This window comes from Diceros bicornis, chromosome 13 (assembly GCF_020826845.1).
Source record: "Diceros bicornis minor isolate mBicDic1 chromosome 13, mDicBic1.mat.cur, whole genome shotgun sequence".
Taxonomy (NCBI): Eukaryota; Metazoa; Chordata; class Mammalia; order Perissodactyla; family Rhinocerotidae; genus Diceros; species Diceros bicornis.
Genome location: NC_080752.1, coordinates 27,646,280 through 27,667,190, shown reverse-complemented (window position 1 = coordinate 27,667,190; position 20,911 = coordinate 27,646,280). Strand labels below are relative to the sequence as shown.

Genomic DNA, 20,911 nt, shown 5'->3' with positions numbered 1-20,911 from the left:
CAAGTTTACTGATTCTTTTCTTGGTTGTGTTAATGCCCATCAAGGGCATATATTCATCGCTAGCATTCTAACATCTCCGTCTGACCCTTTATGTTCCATCTCTATGCTGTGATCACCCCTGTCGTCTTGCATATTGTTTACTTTGTCCATTAGAACCTTGAATGTATTATTCATAGTTATTTAAAATTCCCTGTCAGATAGCTCCAACATCTTGGTGTCACATCTGACTCTGGTTCTCTGGTGATTGCTTTGTCTCTGGGGAGTCTGTTTTCCTTGCCTTTTCATATGCTTCATACTTTGTTGAAAACTGAACATCTTTTGTAGAACCGTAGAGACTGGGTGTGCCTTATTTCTGCTAGGCCTGTGAGTGAGTTAATCGAATTAAGTTTCAGGCCAGGTGTGAGGTTTGTTGTTGCTATGGTTTCACTCAGTGCATTACAGCTTCCAAACTCCTCTGGTGACACATGGTGCTTCAGGTAGGGCTGGTCTGGTAGAGAGCTTGTCCCTCACTCTGCTCCACTTGCAGCTTTTGGCCTTCCCTTTGCACTGTGCCTCAGAGAAGGTCAGTCTCTTGCAGGTTCCCTGGTTCAGTGGGGCAGTGCACCGGTACCCAGGGCTTGCCCCTCACTTCTCCCTGTAGGCAGGTCTCTCCTCAGATTTTAGGCCCGTTGGCTGCCCTGCAACCTCAGCACACAGATGGGTTCCAGAAAAGATCATGAATTTGCTGTTTGTCTGGGTTTTTCCTTGTAAGTTTAGAATGATGCTCTTCCCAGATCTCTGAATTAGCTGTTTCTGGATCATCTTCTCTTACTCTGGCATTGCATCACTCTAGAAGCGGAACACTCAATTTTCCCGAATTTCCCCAATTCCTTCTCCGGCAGCTGGCGTCAGTATCTAGAGCTCTCACAGGGGCTTTACATGCTTCTTGTTCTTCCAGATTAACTTTAAAAATTTCCCTTCTTATTCTATTTTAAAGCATAACCTGTCTTTGTAAGAAAGGTAAAAATATAAACTTAAAACTTGATGTTCTCGTTGGCTCTAACATCCTACATATAAAACACGTACACAATGATTATTTAGTAGTTTCCTTTTCACTGGTGTATATCTCTGCTCAATTTCTAATATTTAAATTGTAACATTTTTAAGTTGCATACTTATTTCTCTTGAGTAAAGAGTAATAAAGATTTTTTACTAGCTCTTCAAACTTATAGGTTTTAAAGTATTAATAAAATCAAGATGCCTGAGTAACATTAGTTCTCCAAGGTTATACCAAATGGCAACAGATTTCCCTTCTCCCCAAAAGTCACATCCTGTGTGTGTTATAGTCAAACAGAGCATATATCTAAGGAGCAGGAGAATTTCAGTCTCTAAAACTGCAGCATAAGTACACAGAGTTAGCTAGAGCTTATACCTTATAAAATGGTGAATGATGGAATACTGATGTCTGCTTAAATACACAGCCTTCAAAACAACAGAACCGATGGTATGACGATAAGAAACTGAATAATGCAGGAGGTAGAAAGGATTTCCACTCTGAGAAGGAACACACAGGTCAGGACATAAGCTTGTGGCCCTAATGTGAGGTCCTCGGCCAAGACAGCAGTGAGTCGCACCGACTGGACCAGACAATGAGGAAGACATTTAGAAATCTAGCTTTAAAATATCAAAGAATGTTCTCTGCCAGGACATGGGATAATGATACACAGCAAGAAAGATATTTAAGATAAATTGTTTTGCAGAGAGAGGATCTGATGGTTTCAAGGGACAGAAAAAGTTGTTATTTCTATCTTGTGCCCTTGCATCTGTAGCAAAAGAAACAAACAGAACGCTCAACCTCCCACCAAGGTGAAAAGCTAAAACTAAAGGGGCGGACTTGCTGTCTCTGCAGGGCGTCCTATGGGCTTCCACTGACACCACTTGTAGGCACAGCAGTGTGATTTTATGGTTGTGTAATCATGTCAATTCCTGACAAATAAAGTTGCTATTAGTATTAATATTAGTGACCTTACAGAAGAAATTTCACCCCTACTGTGTAAAATACTCACATTTGACAATAATAGAAACCATTAATAACATTTAGGTGACCAAAATCTATAAAGACTTCCAAATTTATATTAATATTCAGGAAGAAAATGAAAGGAAAATCAGCTAAATTAAGAAGTTAGTATAATTTGATCTTTATATTATAGAACTTTCTTCTGCTATATATGCAAATAGGTTAACTTTTCAAAATAATGTCAATTATCACGACTGATCCAATTCCTTTGCAATGTTCCTTACCTCATATTTGAGAAAAGGAAATGTATCAAGAAAAAGGCCAAGTTTTTCATTCAATTTAAGTCATAAATATTCTCCATTTGTTTGAGATGACAGGAAGGGATTATTATTTTAATATACGTTATTATCTGAAATGTATTCTAAAATTAACTCTTTGTTATACATGGGGGAGACCTATGAATTTTCTGGTATTATCAGAAACGTTATTCTTTAGAAGTATACTGTAACTACATTCTAATACCATTTAGCTTTAAGAATAGTATTTGCTGCTGCCATTATTATTGTTATTACTATTATTCTCTGGGCAAGTTGATACGAAAAGCAGCAGAGTGGGTTCATGGCTTTACGCTCACACTCTCTACATCTACGCAGAAAAGGGCGTAACCATGGGAGGGGTCCCGGGGCTGCCCTGCTGACTCACCACCAAGCCGCCCTGTGCGCGTCCGCATCACTTGCTTATCTGGTGATTTGGTCATTGACTCGATGTAGAGCTGCTGACCTAGGTTCTTAATTTTGTTTACACTGGCATACACCTGCTGCAAAGTCAACTTAGGGAAAAGAATGATAAAATATGTTTCAAAAATTTATAAAAATTTTTTTACATTATTACATATACACAAACAAAATACATTTCATTTCTAGTTCTCTGAAGACATAATGACCAAAAGCACAGTAATAACATTAATTCAGCTTTCCACCATGCCACAGTACACTGGTACAAATGAAATTTTAAATAAATCTGTCCACAATATGCTAATTTTTAGAAACACACAATTAACCCAACTAATACCTTCCAAAGGTGATATTTTCCTTTTTACGGGCATTTTCCAGAACCAAAATGGATTAGAAGGTCTATTACCAGGTAAGGTCTTCAAGTTAAGAACATATAGTAAGAAGTCACATGTGTTGAGGGGCAGAACTAGCACTGACATACCACAGACAACAGCACAAAGAGAAAATGACACCTGTACAAACACAACATTCTTGCACTTACCGGTTCCTTCTGTATCTCCTCTGCACAGTGCCCACTGGACTCGCTGGAAGATGCTACGCTGATGTGGTGCTCCTGAGAACCACTGCTCGCCAGGCTTCCGTAGCCGCTGGAGGCACTCACGTGAACCGGCTAAAAGAGAAAGGAGGCCCGGGTTTCGAGTTTCTGGGTGTACGGCAGGTAGAAGAGAGAGACAGCACTACCCACCTCAGAGCCCATCTAAAATCATCAGAAAATTAGGATGAACATTTCTTTTTTTTTTTAATTTTATTTATTTTTCCCCCAAAGCCCCAGTAGATAGTTGTATGTCATAGTTGCACATCAGGATGAACACTTCTGAAAACCTAAATCAGATGTGTCAAAAGGTTCATGCTTTTAACCCTGATGCTGACATGAAGGACATTCTAAATTCTCTCATTTCAGTAATTCTCAAGGGCAAAGTCTAATTTTCTAGTCTAGGTGGGCATTTCTGGAACAAGAAATTCTTAAAAAGCCATAAATTTAACAAAATATGAAAATAACTCTAGTTTTTTATGCTGAGTTTAGAACAGACAGAACAAATTAAATATATACCATACTTTTTTCCAAGAACCTCACAGATACTTTACGAACCCTAGAGTTTTATGAAAGACATTTGAAAACTACTGGACTAACAGTTTTCTATGTGACACCACCAGTAAATACTTCACAAGTTTATCGACTGAATCTCTAGTAGAAATCATCTTGGTTATTTGTTTCCAACAAGTAGTTTTTTCTACTTTTGCCTTGTAATAACTAGAGATACTGAGACCTGCCATCCCTCTGCCCCCACCTTTAACATTGGAATTATTTTAAAAAATACGGAAGCCAAAACCCAGCGGCTGAGCATACTGGTAGCACTTGGAATACGAGAATTCTCTCATTTAGAAATAATTTCTCTATCTCATTGCTTACTGTGACTCAGTCTGCTTTCTTACAAAGGGTTCTTATAAAAATGTTCTATGTATTTAACACAGAAAAAGGAAAACAAGATTAATAAAATTTAACTTAAAAACAAAAACAGGAAGAAAATTTTCTGGAAAGCAGAGGGTAAGGATCTCTCTCCTTGCAGTTTATTTTTGTGAAGTGACTTTACCAAGACTGAATGTTAAAATAAAACATCATTATGGGAATTTTGTGTTTGATTTTTTAAAATCTCTCACTTTACCTGTAAGAGAAGTTTGTGAATTTGTTCTTGTAATTCTGTTACGTCTTTGTCATTACTGTTCATCTTTTTTATTCTGGTAGCAAAAACATCCTCATTTAGTGGACTCCTACAAAATGCCAAGTGAAAGACTGAGTCAAGCAATTTAACATTCATTTACAATAAAGTCTCAAGTGATTTTTAAATAGAATACTCAAATAATAAATCTATGCTTTTACAAAGCAACTCTGACTCCAAATATAGAAAATATGAAGCTAAGAGTCTATTCATGGAGGTAGAGAAAATATTAAGAAGCAAATGAGACATTAACAGGCTTCTTTAGTTTCTCTATAGCTCTAATTTTCTATGACTGTTTCAGCACTGTATTTGTATAAACCTAAAATCAGTGACAACCTCCTCAGCTACTAAAATATCTTCAACAACTACCAGTCTCAAAATTTTACATTAACTGAGTGACCTACTGTAGGAATTTTAAGACCCTAAGTTTGCCAAACAACATTTAATGTTTAATGTATCTGATCACTCAAGCTTTGTAATAAAGACGAGTCTGCAACCCACTCTAGCGGTGAGAATGGGGCTGTCACAATACCGCAATCTTACTGATCCGCAAATCCTAGAGCTTTTTAAAACTACTATCTAAACACAGTGAGAGGAAGGCATGCCCCTCAGAAAGAATCACAAAGGAGAGAAGAGCTGACATGTATCTGGGACCTTCTATGTGACAGGAACTGTACTAGTTTTATAATATGCAGTAAGAATAACTAACATTTTCTAAACCCTTACGATGTGCCAGGCACTGTTCCAGGTGCTCTACCAACTATCGTCTCCTGCACCTGCGTTGACAACTTGCTCAAGGTCACAGAGCTGGTAAGGTCTAGGCAGGAATTCACGGAGGGACCAGGGTCCAGGCTCCAGAGCGCACACTCTTCACACCACAACACCTCCCGGGACCCCAGTAACGCGAGCACTACTGGTGAGGTGTACTGAGTCACATACACCATCTCCTGAGTCCTCACATCCCTGGGAAGTGGGGGTGATCCTGACGTCAGAGGGTTAACAACTGGCCGAGTTCACATAACCAAGCAGCAGCAGAGTCAGGGTGTGAATCCACGTGTCTGACTCCAAGGCCAGTGCTCTCCTTTCTCCATCATGCCATCCTGCTGCTTCTCACAACTTAAACACACAGCTCAATTCCCTAAAAACTGAAACATTTGCCCAAAGACAGAAATTATTATCAAAAAGCCACAGGATGTTAGCAGTGTCATAAAGTAGTCAGCAGGAGCTCCTCCTCTGGAGACCTTTCTCCCATCATCCGGCTCCCCCGCCGCGGCGGCATCTCCCCTCACCACCTGGACCGGGGAAGGTGCCCCTCACACCTATCGTCACAGCGTCACGTACGTCGTACGTAAACGGTGACCTGGACCTGAAAGCACAGCCTGACACACTTTCCATTCTCTTCAATCGTGACTCTGCCGCTTGCCCCCGCTTCCTCCCGCCACCACGCGTGCTGTGTGGGGTCCGGCTCCTCTGTCTATTCTGTTTGCTCCTCCCGTACCTCCGACAGCGCCTGGCACACACAACAATGAGCACACCAATGCAGGACCAGCCTGGAAGCAGAGTGCATCAGATCTGTGCTATAAATACCTCCCGTGCACTATGAGCCTGAATATCTTCCAGAGGTTTTTGGGTTTTCTTTTTCAAGTGAAAACAGTAGAAGAGACTGCTTTGTATTATAAGATTTAGATATTCCTATTTGTGAAACTTTCTACAAAACTAAGTTGTATTTTTAATCAGTAATTATATAACTCAAAATGATTAATGTGTAGGTGACACAGACACAGCCTTCACCAAAAAGTGGCGAACCCGCCCGCTGTGTACATAAAGGAAACTGGACGGGAAGAAGGAAGAAAGTCTGGTTCTCGTCTCCACTTTGCAACTCTGTCCCTAAGAGGTCCCTGGGACAGTGACTCTACTTCACTGCAGCTGGATTCTACCTGGACAGCGAGAGGAACAGCCCCCAGCCTGCCCGCACAGCCCTGGGAAGGACCCAAAGGGACGACAGAGCCCCGTTCCCATTTCAACTGTCACACTTTCCAAAACTCTACTGCTAAGTCACAGTGCCATTTCCATTTCCTGTCTCTCTCATTACACTGTGGGCTCCACAGCGGTACAGAGAACGTCTGCCCTGCCTGCCGGCTCAGTCTCAGGGTTGAGCACAATGCCTGACCCAGTAGGAGATCCCTAAACACCTACTGGAGGAATAAATGCACTAAAACAATTATATACATATAACGGATAATTATTTTACAAGAGAGATGAATACTTACTAGATTATAAGTTCTTTCCCTCACATAATTCTGGATGTTGAGATGTAAATATTGGTGCAATTTAAAAAAAATACTGAAAACATTGGGAGTACTTTTTTGTCAGTTAATGTCATATGTATTTAATCAAAGAACTGAAAGGACCGCTTGGGGAATCTAGGACATATCTCCAGCACTGACTGGGGAGGGCACACGGACCAACCAACAGACACCCAGAGGAGAGGAATCGTACTTGCTCTGGGGTCTCCTATAGTCATACTAAGCAACCATCTGATTTTATTTTCATTTCCCAATAGGTTTCCCTACTGGGGAAAAAAAAAATTCCTTTCTGACCAACATGAATAGCACTTACTCGGCAGTCATATTTCTTATCTTAATTATTAAATTAGTTTTCTAGCACAAATCAGTCTCATGAGTTAGGGCAGAACGGAGCCCATTTCTTGCATTAAGGTTCCAGCCCGGCTCTGCTGAGACGCCAAACCCTGGGGCACAAAGAGGTAAGAGCAGCCTGGAGACCTTTTCTCCCCACGCCCACAGGTCACTCAATTATAATATTAAGATGTGATAAAATAAGCCTTACGGGTAGATCTACTATTCTCAGTTTTATGCTTATGTGCACAAAGCTGCATAACAAAAACCAAAAGACATACTTTCTCAATGTCAGCATGATACCAAAGAGTTAAGTATGATTTCCATGGTTAGAAAAAAAAGAAAAAAAAAGGCATCAAAGGGAAACCTATGGCCGGGTTGAGAAACCTACAGGCCAATTTTAAATGGACCAAAAGTCAGGGGACTAGGAGCATTTTCAGCTACAAGAGTGGCGGGCCAGGTGTTCTAGACCCATTTCACAGGGTTCTGTGATATGGACAGGTAAGAGCAATCAAACAGGCCTGAGTCAGCCATGCTGGCAATAAAACAGATATTAAAGAATCGATTTTTTTTTTTTTTTTTGGTGAGGAAGATTAGCCCTGAGCTAATATGTGTTGCCAATCCTCCTCTTTTTGCCGAGGAAGACTGGCCCTGGGCTAACATCTGTGCCCATCTTCCTCTACTTTATATGGGATGCCGCCACAGCATCGCTTGATAAGCAGTATGTAGGTCCACACCCGGGATCTGAACCTGTGAACCCCAGGCCCTGAAGCAGAGCATGAAAACTTAACCACTACACCACTGGGCCGGCCCCAAGAACTGAATTTTAAAAATAAAGATTTGATTAAATAGACACAAATAAGTGGAATCTTACAGCAAAAGGCTGATATAAAAAGGTTTACATGTTCACTAAACAGAACAGGAAAATTCAGAAAAGGCAAAAAAAGAAAAAAAAAGCCTCATCCATAATCCCACCAACCCACACATAACTAAAATTTATATTTCAACTTATTTCCTTCTCTTCTTTTTCCTATTTCACAGTTAGCGTGTGTGTGTGTTTTAAACAGAATTATAATCATATGGTAGAAATAATTTTATATGCTGCTTTTTACATCTAATATATCAATTTCCCGTGTCATATAATCTCTGTAAAAATTTTTATTGACCAATATAATAACATGTCAAGCAAATACTCCATACTTAATGATGGACATTTAAGCTACTCTAAGTCTGCCACTATGATTAAAGAACATTGCAAAATCTGTCTTTTCTTTATAAAGCTTTTCTGTATTTAGGCATATTTCCTAGAATATTCCCATAAGGGAATCATTAGGTCGAAGAGGTAGAAATCTTTCGAGGCTCTTGATACATATTGCCACTGTTTTCCAAAAGCACTGAAGAAAACTCTGTGCTCTACTTAGGTCATGCGTCAACTGATTCAAAGGGGAGTCAACAGGCAAAGGAAGATTATTTGGTAAAAAAGATCTTTTAGAAAACTCGTTGACTTACGTTCGGACTTTATGCCGACCAATGATGAAAGAAACCTTCCGGCTCCACGGGTTCACAAAGCTGGACCAGCTGGAATCCAATATGATGTAATCTCCATTTTGAGTACAAAATCTAATAGGTGAATGTTCAAAGGGAGGATGGCCTGCATACTTCAAGACTACATAAAATAATAAGACAAAATCACAATTTATTTAACACATATTTATTAGAAATGTCTTTTTTTAGGCCTTTATTTGTAAATTTTTTAGAATGTCAAAATAGAAAAAGAAATTGTTTTAGCAGTTTCAATATATTGCTTACCTGGTTAAAGGTTAAGCTCTAATGATTAGAGCTTATGAGAAGCTCTAATAAGAAATGAAATAAAAAATTAGCACAGATGATAAAAAAATGACTGAAAAAAATCTCCTCCTATAAAGAAGTAGGTCCTTACCTTTCTGGTGTATGGCAACCATCAGAGAACGGTCCTCCGGGTGCAAATACATTAAGACAGATGTTCCAATCAGATCCTGAGGTAGGTAACCCAGCAAAGGCACGGCTCTGGGACACAGACACACAGCACGAGCAGCGTGTTTTACGCATCAAGTAATTTTTACACTTTTTAAAAATACTTTTTTACTTAACTCTAAATATGAAAAAAGAAGTATGCAAAAGATGTTCATTACAGCATTTAGAAAAGCAACACACAATCTAAGTGCCCACACTGTGGGGAAATAGTTACCTAATCTAAGAAAAGGTGGTCATCTGACACAGTCATCTACGGAACTTGCTAAAAAACAGATTCGCAGGCTCACTGCAAGCTAACAAAATCAGAATTTCTGGGGTAAGACAAGGAATCTATATTTTTAACCAGTTCCTCAGAGGTCTCTCCATTTTGCTGCCATTTAACCAGCCTACACAGATCACATCATAACACAGAACAATCTTATGATGTTAAATGAATATAGCAGGCTACAAATTTATACAGTGTCATTAAAATTATACAAAACCAATGACCCCAAAACATAATATTGAATAGACAAACAACCAGTACAAAAAGACACGTGCAGGATAAAGCTTCACAGGGAAACAGTGATGGCAAGACACTCAGGGCGACTCAGAAAGAACTGACTCCACAGACATTTTCTATGTGTACAAATTCACAAATATTTCCTAATGCAATAAATTTAAGCCATATTCAGAATACCTCTAGCTAAATTTTCTTACTGTCTACAGATTATATTATACAAAATAACTCACCAATTACTGCTTAGTTTCAGGGACACTATTATTAAATAAACTCATTTTCAGATGTTAAAATTTTTTAAAAATCAAAATTAATACCTCTCATAACTGCGCCAGGTTTTTGACATTTTTGCTTTACATTTATGTGTGGTATGGTGCACTGGTTCCCAGATTTCATGGGTAAGTAAAATTTAAAAATAAATATGGGGAAAAATGGAGGGTACTGATAAGCAGATAATGTTTTATTTTTCCAAATAAAGATACTAAAAAACAACAATAAGCAACAACTACTACCCATTATGACTATTCTTCAAATAAGAAAGACTATCTTAACACCAAAATATGTAGGAAGGACACAAGCTCAAAATAAACAACAATCCTTTAAATTAAATAAGTTTAGCTTTACCAAAAAAATAAAACCTCTCCTGATTTCCCTTTTTTTCTCCCCCTCACTTCGGACTAATAAAAATGTCATCATAACTGGTGTGGGAGCACTTGTTGAGTGGAAATAACACCGGATTAGCAGCTGGGAGGCCAGAGTCTCAGTCTCATGTTGAGTACAATCATAAAAACTACATACGCTCTTGGCAAATTGGCCCCCAGGTTCACTGTCCTCTTGTGTAAAATGGAACAATAATTCCTGACTTACCTAAAGCAGACTGGTGTGTAGTCAAATATGATAACTGATAAATCTCAGAAGTACAGCATGCAAGATATTTACACTAAAAAATCAGACAACACAAATTTCGAACTAACGAAAACCAAAGAGGCAAATGGAGAGAGGTCAGTTATGTAATGCAGAAGTATGTAAACATAATGTAACCTTTACATACTTTTATTTACTTTCAGGAACAAATGTCTTTTAAGCTTAAAAAAGTACCTACCTTTCCTCTATTTCAAGAAAAACACACCCTGGGGTGTGTGTTGTGGTAAAAATTCTTTTATCCACTGGGATTCGGGGAGCTACGAAGAACAGAAAGACTCATTTAAAGGCAAATATCTAATTAATCATCTACTTAACTAACCACTTAACACAATCTCTACATGAAATGGTAGAAATCTCACTTAGGGGCCTGGCCTTTGAGTAGCCAAAGCTACAGTTAAATGATGATAATTTTCATTATTAATTATATTTTAATTAGGTCAAAATGTGAAGCCTACTAAAAGTTAATTTTAAACAGAGAGAGAAAGTCTATGCACACTGATCAGCTTACTCATCAGAAATAATCCAACAGTCAAAGGTGGAGGAACTTCAGTTGAGGCCTGAAAAGCGCAGTCCTATTTAGTGGTTGTGTATAACCAAGCACATAGGATTTGAAACGTCAGCCTAACGTGGACTTTTTAAGCTTGTGTAATAAAATTGGCGCTGTCAACAAGTTCTGCTATAGCGTGCTTTGAAAATCTGGGACTTGATACATGGTTTGAGCATCACACTAATTTTGCATTTGCTTATGTACAATTTCATCTGCAAGAAACTTGAGGTGCAGAAAACACCACCTAATTGAATGGAGTCACAGGAAGACACAAAAACACGCACACCGCGGACGTCCACGGCTACCTCAGGCCACCGAGTGTGAGTGTCACGGACACGCTCGTCCAATCTGGTGTTAGAACTCTGTCTGCCTTCAGACAACCCTCCTTCCACCCCTCACAGTAACTCACATGCTGCGGCCCTTCCAACACCCACGTCCACAGCAAACTGCAGGGCTTTTCCACAGTGGGTGCTATAATTGCAGCGTTCGTGTAATCCCAAATCATTTAACGTGTGCACAATTGGGTTACCATTTTTATTAGATTCTCCTCTTACTTTTAATGTGTGTTAAGTTTTTGAGTGTTGTGCCCCTAATCTCATTTCTCCCATAAGCCCTATGTTTTTATCGTGTAATTTTTTTTGCATACGATGATACTTTTTAGGAAAGCATATGTCATGTTACAGCAGCAGAACTGGCTGTAATTCCAAGTAATAAATGGAAGCTGCTTCTGCACTGATACATCAATTTAGAAATGTGGTTCTGCCATCAGCAGATGTAAACTATACTTTTTACTCAGGGGGTTTCAAAACACTTTAAAAACATAAATTCATTCTTGTGACTTTTCTGTGCAATAATTGCAATGCTCTTATTTTACACAAGACAGAAGTAAAAGGCCACAGGACGGGCACCAGCAGAGAAAGGATTAGAGGACCAAGCATCTGTGGCCAAGTCTATGCTTAGACCCTTAGGCCGTGCTGTCCTTGAAGGAGAGACGGCACGAGAAGCTAAGGGCTGTAACCTGTGACCTCAGGAGACATCAGCTACAAACACCCCAGAGCTCAGGGCCACAATGAAGATCGAGCACTCTCTTCTGGTGCTGTGGCTGAGATCCACAGGCCTCTGCGGCCTCCCACTGCTGTGCTGACAGGTTACATCTGACCTAAAAGCAGACACTCCCAACTCACCTTCGTAGCCAGAGTGAATCTTCTCGACCAGCGTGAGACAGCAGGGCTCAGGTTCCAGGTGGGCAGAGCTGTGTACGTGAATCAAATAGGGGATGATCCGAAACGGGGAGGAATGCTTCTCTTGCCCTCTGTCTCCTCCTCCACTGAACAGAACAAAAATGATCAGTGCGCCCCAATGTGGTTCAGTAGCCCACCGTGAAACAGGCCGGGAAAAAGGTTTTATTGGTAATTTCCAAGAGAAATATATCCAAATCTAAAATGTTTAAACATATTTATTTTTAAAAGAAGGGAAACGTTAGTTTAAATTTTCAGTGCCCCAGGGCAATTATACTCATTAGTTGCTCGCTGAATAAGAGGTTTTACGGAGAACCGGCTTAGATTACCGAAAGTAAAAATGGAACTAGTCATTCCGAGACTTCTCTCCTGACCTCCATGCCCTCAATTCCCAGTCTGACTTCCCGCTTCTGCTGTGAGGAGGGAAGGATAATTGCCCGTCTTGTCTCACTCGTCTAAACCAAGTACTGCACGACAGAAAATAGGGTCCCTGCGATCGGTGCCAGAGCCAGATCCCCGTCACCCCTTCCTGTCCTCTCGAGACTTCAAAGGCCTGACAGAGTCTCGTGGCCTCAGCCACCAGCCTGACGGGCGCAGGGCCTCGGATGCAGTGGGCACTCCCTCGGGCACCCACTTGCCAAGCCCTGTGGAGCAGAGGCGCCGCTTTCTCGTTCTCACAATAGCTCGCCAGATGGGGGTGGCTCTGATGGACCACCAGCAAGACTTTCATCCTGCTCTAGCGCTCCAGCTAAGCAGAGGACATGTCTACTCCGATATGCCACCAGCCCCTCCAAGTCAAATGTCCACGACTGAATTCATGCTCCCACATTCCGACCAATCCTGCCTCTCCTCTCCCACCACCGTTTAAATTCCTGACTACGCACACCCACCCCCCACCTGTGGGTCTTCAGCTGCTGAGAGGTTCTAGAGGCCACGCCCACTCCCGCTCCCCCTCTGGCTTCCTCTTCTCTCCTCAGACTCCAGGATCTCCCCCCACTTCTCCACTCTCAACCGTGGCCCTGCTCCCTACTTCACTGAGAAAAGAGCACCATGAAGAAGAGCCTTCTCCTGAGGATGACCCACAGGCATCTGTACTTGTACTTCCTGCTCCCCTCCCGTGCCTGTGAATGATTTTTCCAGGCTCATCCAGCCCTCAGGTTCCCAATGCCGTTTACACGCTGATGACCTGAACGTCTGCCTCTAGCCTGCACTCCTCCCCGGAACTCCAGACCCATGTACCAATGCCTGATCAACATCACAACTTCCATTCCTAACAGACAGCGCAAGCTGAACTTGTCTAAACTAAGCAACATATTCTTCCCCTGCCCTCCCCACGAAGCTGCTTTCCTACGAGTTCCTCTACTCCAATAAACGGCAACTTGAGCCAAGGACCCTCCTGTCACCCAGACGCCTCTTCTTATTTCACACCCAGAACTAGTTCATTAATAAATTCTGGTAACTCTCCCTTCCAAAAATACCCAGAATATCCTAAATGCTTCTATGTCCACCACCACCACCCAGGTCCAGCTGCATCTCCTAATAGCCTGCTAATGGCGTCCCTGCTTCTCTCGCCCCTCCCCAGGGTCTTCAACACAGCACCTAACACGATCCTTTTATAACGTAAACTAGTTCTCCTTCTAAAAAATGACACTGTCCTATCTCTATCCACTGAAAACTCCTAGAAGCAATGATAACCCTGCAGCAACCACCACCCTGACCATCCAGATTTGGTCCCCAAATGGTAACGCCGTTTCCCACCACCAAGAAAGAGGGATCCTTGAAGAAATGACTGACTCCAGGTCTGGGGTGGGAAATGTCTAGGTTGAGCCTGTGACAGCAAGTCTGAAACAAAGGCAGCTGTCACAAACAATAGGGGCACTCTCAACAGGGCACAGGAGCTGGCTCCAGGGGTTCCTGAGGGCCAAAGATGGGACAATTTGAGCATCATGACGCTTAACGAGAACCTCATCTTTTAGAATTACATTCTGAAATACCGATGGAGGAAATGACACGAGATCTGAGGTATGCTTCAAAATCATGGGGCGGGGCAGTTGAGGAGTAGGTGGTGGCACAGACGACCCCAGACTGGCTATGAGTTAAAGTCACTAAAGCTGAATGATAAGTACTTATCAGTTCACTGTACTGTTTTCTCTACTTTTTATATTACTTTGAAAATTACCAAAGTAAAGTTTTAAAAATAAATCAACGAGTAATCTGAACGAAACACTTCATTCTGAACTCAAAGCGCCCTACGGTTTGGCCCCTGCTTCCCCATCTTCTCCACCCTTACCCTGTCCTTCCACTCACACCACACTAGCGTCCTTGTTACTCCTCGCCCAGGCCAGGCATGTGCTGCCCCGGGGACTTTGCACTTGCCTGCAACACTCTTCCCTCAGATAGGTGTATGTCTGTTCCCTTACCTCCTTCAGGTCTCTGGCTCCAATTAGGCTTCTTATTAGAGAAGAGTTCCTTGACCACCCTGAATACAATAGTAATTTCTCCACAGCCCAGAATTCCTTCACCCGGCTTTATTGTTCTACACAGAACTTACCGCCAGCTGACACGTGTATTTAGATATCTGTTCATTATTGTTACTCCTCCCCTCCCCCCAAATGTGAGGTCCATGAGGGCAAGAACTCTGTTTTGATCCTAGCACCTTAACAGTGTCTGGCTCAAAAAGGCACCCAGAAATATTTATTAACATAGCAAACACACAGAGTACTTACTAGGCAGCATTCACCTGTGAATGACAATGAACCCACAGGCCCTCTCCCCTCCACACCTTTCCTCAGGTTATCCCTCCAGGCATTCCAATATGATTAGCTCAAGTCTCCCCAGTTCCACAGTGTTTGACTAATCTACAACAAGGATCTTTCTCTTCTCTAAATACCTAGAGCACTTAGTAACTTCAATACTAATGTTGGCAATCACTACGTCATTTAAAAATATTTTTTCTTTTCATTGTGAAAGTAACATTAACATATCATAGTAAATTTAAAAGAGAAAAAAAATCACCATTAAATACTACCAGAAATCAACTACTATTAAAATTTTGGTCTCTTTTCTTCTAGTTCACTATCTTTGGACCTTTTAAACCCTTCTCATATATACACCTATCTTGCTTTCTTTAAAGTTATTCAAAATTTCAAAAATTAAATGTGACCAAAAACAAAAACAAAAAAGCCCAAACAATGGTTATTTGAAAGTGTACTTAACATCAGTGATTCTTCCACGCCCCTAGGTAAGAAGGATCTTTCTGATCTTTTTTCCTGTTGCGGTTTTATCTACTTTTCTCGAGTAAATGTTTCTTCTCCTCAATCAAAACACACTTCCTGTGGCAAGAACCAAGTCTTGTCTTTTGTATCAACAACAGACCTAGCTGAATACAAAAGAATCAAATAAAATCAGTGCATAATCCACCATTCTGGCCTCCACAAGCCCCTGTACTCACCGGATCCGGCAGAAGAAGGATTTCACTGGAGCGTATTCACACTGTGATGCTGCTGCAAACAGAGACACAGTGTCAATCGCCCCTCCTAGAGCAACACCGCAGAGCAGTTCCTCCCCAGTGAAACACGCCACACCATCACCAAACACAAGATAAACTATTTTTTAAGAGAGACAGATAGTCGTGATTAAAATAGGACCCTTCCCCCTTCACTTTGAGATCGGGTCACATGTGGTATTTTCCAGGGGCTTTTGTATTCTAACAGGGACCCTCAGGTAAGACAGTGTGAGCCTCTCATCGGGTCTTTCCCTTACTGCTTCCTACATCCCGTCTGTATTTCTCTAACTGCCCATACTCACTATGTCACACATCAATGTAATAAGCCTTTGACGATAATCCCATAATTATTTATAATTAAATAACAATCCCTCAGCAACTATTTTGGTGGCAATATTCTATTACACTATAACATCTGGACATGTCTCAAAAATTGGGAATTCAGACTTCTTACTGCTTTTAGGCATATGATATGTAAATTTCTTTCATTTTTTTTCCTCTTTCCTTGGATAAATTCCCCACAGTTGTGTTCCTAGGTTAAATAACAACTCATCATGTACCGGCAGATGAATCTCCAGAAGACTGTCCCAGCTGACAGGGTCATTAATAACGCTTTCTCACAAACCTCATGCAAACAGTGTGCATCGATTTCATTGATTTTCTTATTAATTGTATTGATCTGAGAGGTGATAATTCAGAAATGTTTAAACATGCCTATCTTAGGGTAAATCAGGGCACTGACCCTTTCCCTGGTGTTGGCTGATGATCTGTATCTCCTCCGGGCAGGGTTCCCTGAACATATCTTCTGGGCCTTTGCTCAATGGTGTGAAAAGTCCTTGGTTACAGGAACCAAGGAAATGGTTAAAACCAATGAGATGTTTAAAAAGTATACACTGAAGAAGCACAAACAACAAGAATTCTCAAGAACCCAAATACTGAGTATGGGCCAGGTCTTTGCACTTCTAAGGAAAGGGTCATAGGAAGAATCAGAAAACGGGCTTTGGAATGATCAAGGAAAAGGTACGTGATTTTAAAAAGATACTCCAGTTTAAAAGTAAAGGGACCAATGATGAAACCATTAGAATTCATAAAACTATGAAAGTCACAGTCCCAGAATTCTGAAATCAGAAGACAATTCTTATAGCATGTCTGTGAGAAATTAATGAAAGAACAACTTGATAAAGCTTCAGGAATTAATTACCCTAAGACATGCTACAGTCTTACCATAGAAACTGCTACAGGAAAGGCTTAAACTCATGGAGGAATTAAGGCAATGTAAGGACGTCTCAAAAACATCCCTAACTTTTGGGATCATCTTCACAGACAGGAACCACACCTTGGTGCCACTTTCAAACGCACGCCTTTGTCCGATTACGGTTCTCCTGTTCTGAAGGGGCAGTCACAGGCAGCTGTGCAGTCAGAGGAGCCGGGGTTCAGAGCAGGGGCTCTGGGGTCACACTGCCAAGGGAAAGCCAGCTCCACACTTAGCGGCAGTGTGACCTTGGTGAGTCACTTAGCTCTGTGCCTCAGTGGCTGTGGCAGCTGAGAAGGGGCGCGGCTCCTGGCTTCAGGGGACATTACTGACTGCAGGCCGCAGCTGCACCCCTGAGCCCCGGTTCCTCCCGGCTGCTCCCAGCCCAGGGCTGTGCAGAGGGAGCCCTGAGGCAGGACCCCTCCTCTTGTGGAGACGCAGGCCTCCTCCAATGCATGACTGTGGCTTGAACTTCCCTTTGGCTGCCTGGCCAAGCTGCATGCAGGCCCTGACTCCTCCTCCCCAGTCCTCCTTGCTCCTCCTACAGGGGTCAGACCTGCACTGAGGGCTGTGGGCTCCTCTCACCTTCTCCTTCTCCCTCCCCCAGTAAGTCTCTTGTGCAGCTAATCCCATTTCGGCATTTGCTTCTCAGCAGACCCAAACCAACAGTTACCTTATCTGTCAGTTGGAAATAATGATGGTATCTACACCTCACAAGGTTTTTGTGAAGATCAGTTAATCTACTAAAACATTAAGAAGAGTCCCTGGCAAACAGTAACTGATCAACAGATGACAGCAATTAAGACGATCCTTCATGCTGTCAAATACTCCAAATAGCTAAAGTGCTTGCCCAACCGTTAGCCTGCTTGATGAGAGGCTGCTCAGAAACCATCACTCTTATTTTACAATGAGAAGCTAAGTGGCCTCCAAGGTTCATGAAGGGACAGAACTCAATTTAAAACTCAGACCTTCAGATTCCTAGCTTAAAATTCTTGGCACATAGAAAACCCTGCAACTCTACTGTGAGGTAAACCCGCTTACACTCTTTATGCACATCAGGCCCCTGAATTCCACTGCATTCAGTAGGAGTCGCATAACCCATGGAGCCAGACTGTGGGATCTCAAACAGCACACATGAGCCATTATCATTTTCACACCTAGGCTATAATGTGTGAATTCTCGTTTTTGGAAGTATGTTCTAAAGAAATAGTGGTCAGATCCTTCTGAGAGGTCTATACAACAAACGGAAGTTGAAACAGGTTCTAATGTAGGGCCAAAAGCTGACAAGTGCTGAGTTTACAGCTTCCTATGTCCTCTTAACGTTCTGTGAGCTCAAAAGGAAGGGACAGAGGGAGGGAACATGTGCACAGCCCCGACATGGTGTGACCTAAAGCACAGCACTCAGGAAGAGTCTGAACGCTTGAGATTTATTATAAGACAAAAGTACAACGTGAGAAGTAAACTAGATGGACATCATATCTTCATGGAATAAGTCAACTTTTAGGTCCAAAAGACAACAATTTCAGGACACATTATGTTTTTACATGTAGGAGAAATATCATAGTAATAAGTAATTAGCAAAGATAAAAGGGTTGAAAAACTAAAACAGAGACTATACAGGCAACATTGAAGGAAAAATACCTGGAGAAAAATGTGAAAGAGCCAGCAAACAATATTGTGTCAGTTCTGTTCCTAGTTGTATCTCAGCATCTAGAATAGTTCCTGGCCCATAGTGATTGTTGAATAAATGTTTACAAATGAATAAATAATTAATAAAAGCAGAGAAACAAATATGGACAATTAAAGGTTGAAAATATGTGTTTAGGAAAGAGAATAGAAATGAACTCAATGTTTTTGAACGATGGGAACAGGAGAGAAGGAGCCAAAAGGAAGCAAGCATGATAGGTGTGTTTCCTAAAGCTTATATGAAATGCGTACAAAAAACGGAGCAAAGGTCTATCACTGAAAAAAGGAAGCATGTAAGACTATTCTTCCCTGGATCAAGTGCTGGATTTAAAAATTAGAATGAGGGGCCTGCCTGGTGGCGCAGGCAGTTGGGTGCGCGCGCTTCGCTGTGGCCGCCCAGGGTTCACTGGTTCGGATCCCGGGCGCGCACCGACGCACTGCTTGGCAAGCCATGCTGTGGTGGCGTCCCATATAAAGTGGAGGAAGATGGGCACGGATATTAGCCCAGGGCCAGTCTTCCTCAGCAAAAAAGGAGGAGGATTGGCAGATGTTAGCTCAGGGCCGATCTTCCTCACAAAAAAAAAAAATGGAATGAGTACAGACCTTTAGACTGGAGAGATGAAAAAGTTCTGGAGATCTGCTGCGCAACAATGTGAATGTACTTAACCCTACTGAATTGTGCACTTAACAATGGCTAAGATGGTACATTTTGTTCATGTGTTTTTGACCATAATAAAAAAAATTAAAGTAAAATTTAAAGAAAAATTAGAGAAAAGGGCTTGGAATCAAAAAGAAGGTTGGGGGCCAGCCCAGTGGTGCAGCGGTTGAGTTTGCGCAGCCCAAAGTTCGCTGGTTGGGATCCTGGGCGCAGACCTACTCACCGCTCATCAAGCCACGCTGAGGTGGAGTCCCACAGTGTACAATTAGGATATACAACTATGCACTGGAGGCTTTGGGGAGGAAAAAAGAAAAAAAATCATTAAAAAAAAAAAAGGTTGATCTATACTAACTTTACAAAGAATATGAAATAAGTAATAAAGGGTGACTTAAAAAGAAGTAATGAATTATTTAAAGATCACACAGGACTGAATGTCACAAAGAAAACTGTGAACAGGCACCCCACTTCAGGAAAATAAGCATTTCAGAAGAAAAACAAAGTAATGAGATTCACGAACTTTTAGGGACAAGAAAAACTGGAAAAGGGCACTAACCATCAGAAGTTCATCTCCAAAGCAAAGAAAGAATGAAGTCAATATAAGAGGAAAGATATTTAATTTTATTAACTTAAAGGAAACAGAGCCTTTACAGCAATTAATCTGTCATACAGTAAGCTGGTAATCAAACTATATTTACGATATATAATCTGTGAAATTAACTTGACTAAATGAAAGCAAATTTATTGGATCTTTATTGGAAGCATTTAAAATGCTATTTTCATCACATTCTGTGCCTTTTTAAGTAAAGAAATAAGAAAAACCATATAGTTGGCATGTTCTAAATAATGCATTAATTTCTGTACTATTTCTGGAAGAATGAAACTGATCTTTACCAGACAAGATAAACATCTGAATATTGGTCCCCTTACCTCTTTGGGTCCAGTTGTTCCAGAAGGGAAGCTGAGCATGGGCAGTGTGTGTGTAGAACACCCTCACATCTTGAGGGGCAAGCAGCTCAACAAAATGAGAGGACTCCAAGAAATCTTTCTTACAATTCAGGATCGAAGCAGCCTGTTCAGAAATGTGCACGAACCTTCCAGACAGAAATGAAAAAACTGCCACAAAGGTATCCTATGGAAAACATTTAAAATAAATGCAAATACGGAGATACTTACTAGCAATATTTCCTGAAAGGCAAATTTCTTCTAGACTTCCGCCACCACCAATAGCTTAAAACACACACACACACATCCTGCAAAGGCAACAAAACTCTCCAACATACTTCTTGTCACCGTAAAACCAGCATTTTACATTCTGAAGGTTTGAATTCTTTTTTTTTTTTTTGTGAGGAAGATCAGCCCTGAGCTAACATCCGTGCTAATCCTCCTCTTTTCGCTGAGGAAGACCGGCTCTGAGCTAACATCTATTGCCAATCCTCCTCCTTTTT

At 41.3% G+C, this 20,911-nt stretch overlaps 1 protein-coding gene across 4 annotated transcripts in view; it reads right to left on the bottom strand.

The window, feature by feature from the left end:
* Positions 1–20,911, bottom strand: part of PER3 (period circadian regulator 3) — a 56,673-nt gene that overhangs the window by 32,348 nt on the left and 3,414 nt on the right. For 3 of the 4 annotated variants that reach the window (XR_009221842.1, XM_058552803.1, XM_058552805.1), the window contains exons 4-12: positions 20,394–20,595; positions 15,817–15,868; positions 12,312–12,454; positions 10,759–10,837; positions 9,084–9,190; positions 8,654–8,810; positions 4,455–4,560; positions 3,272–3,400; positions 2,699–2,825 (exon numbers count right to left, since the gene is read on the bottom strand). Coding sequence is in view for 3 of the 4 variants with exons in the window: in XM_058552803.1 (XP_058408786.1) it covers positions 2,699–2,825; positions 3,272–3,400; positions 4,455–4,560; positions 8,654–8,810; positions 9,084–9,190; positions 10,759–10,837; positions 12,312–12,454; positions 15,817–15,868; positions 20,394–20,595 (1,102 nt within the window). In the remaining variant the exon portion in view is untranslated. The remainder of the gene's footprint in view (positions 1–2,698; positions 2,826–3,271; positions 3,401–4,454; positions 4,561–8,653; positions 8,811–9,083; positions 9,191–10,758; positions 10,838–12,311; positions 12,455–15,816; positions 15,869–20,393; positions 20,596–20,911) is intronic. The other variant, XM_058552804.1, reaches the window with a different exon arrangement.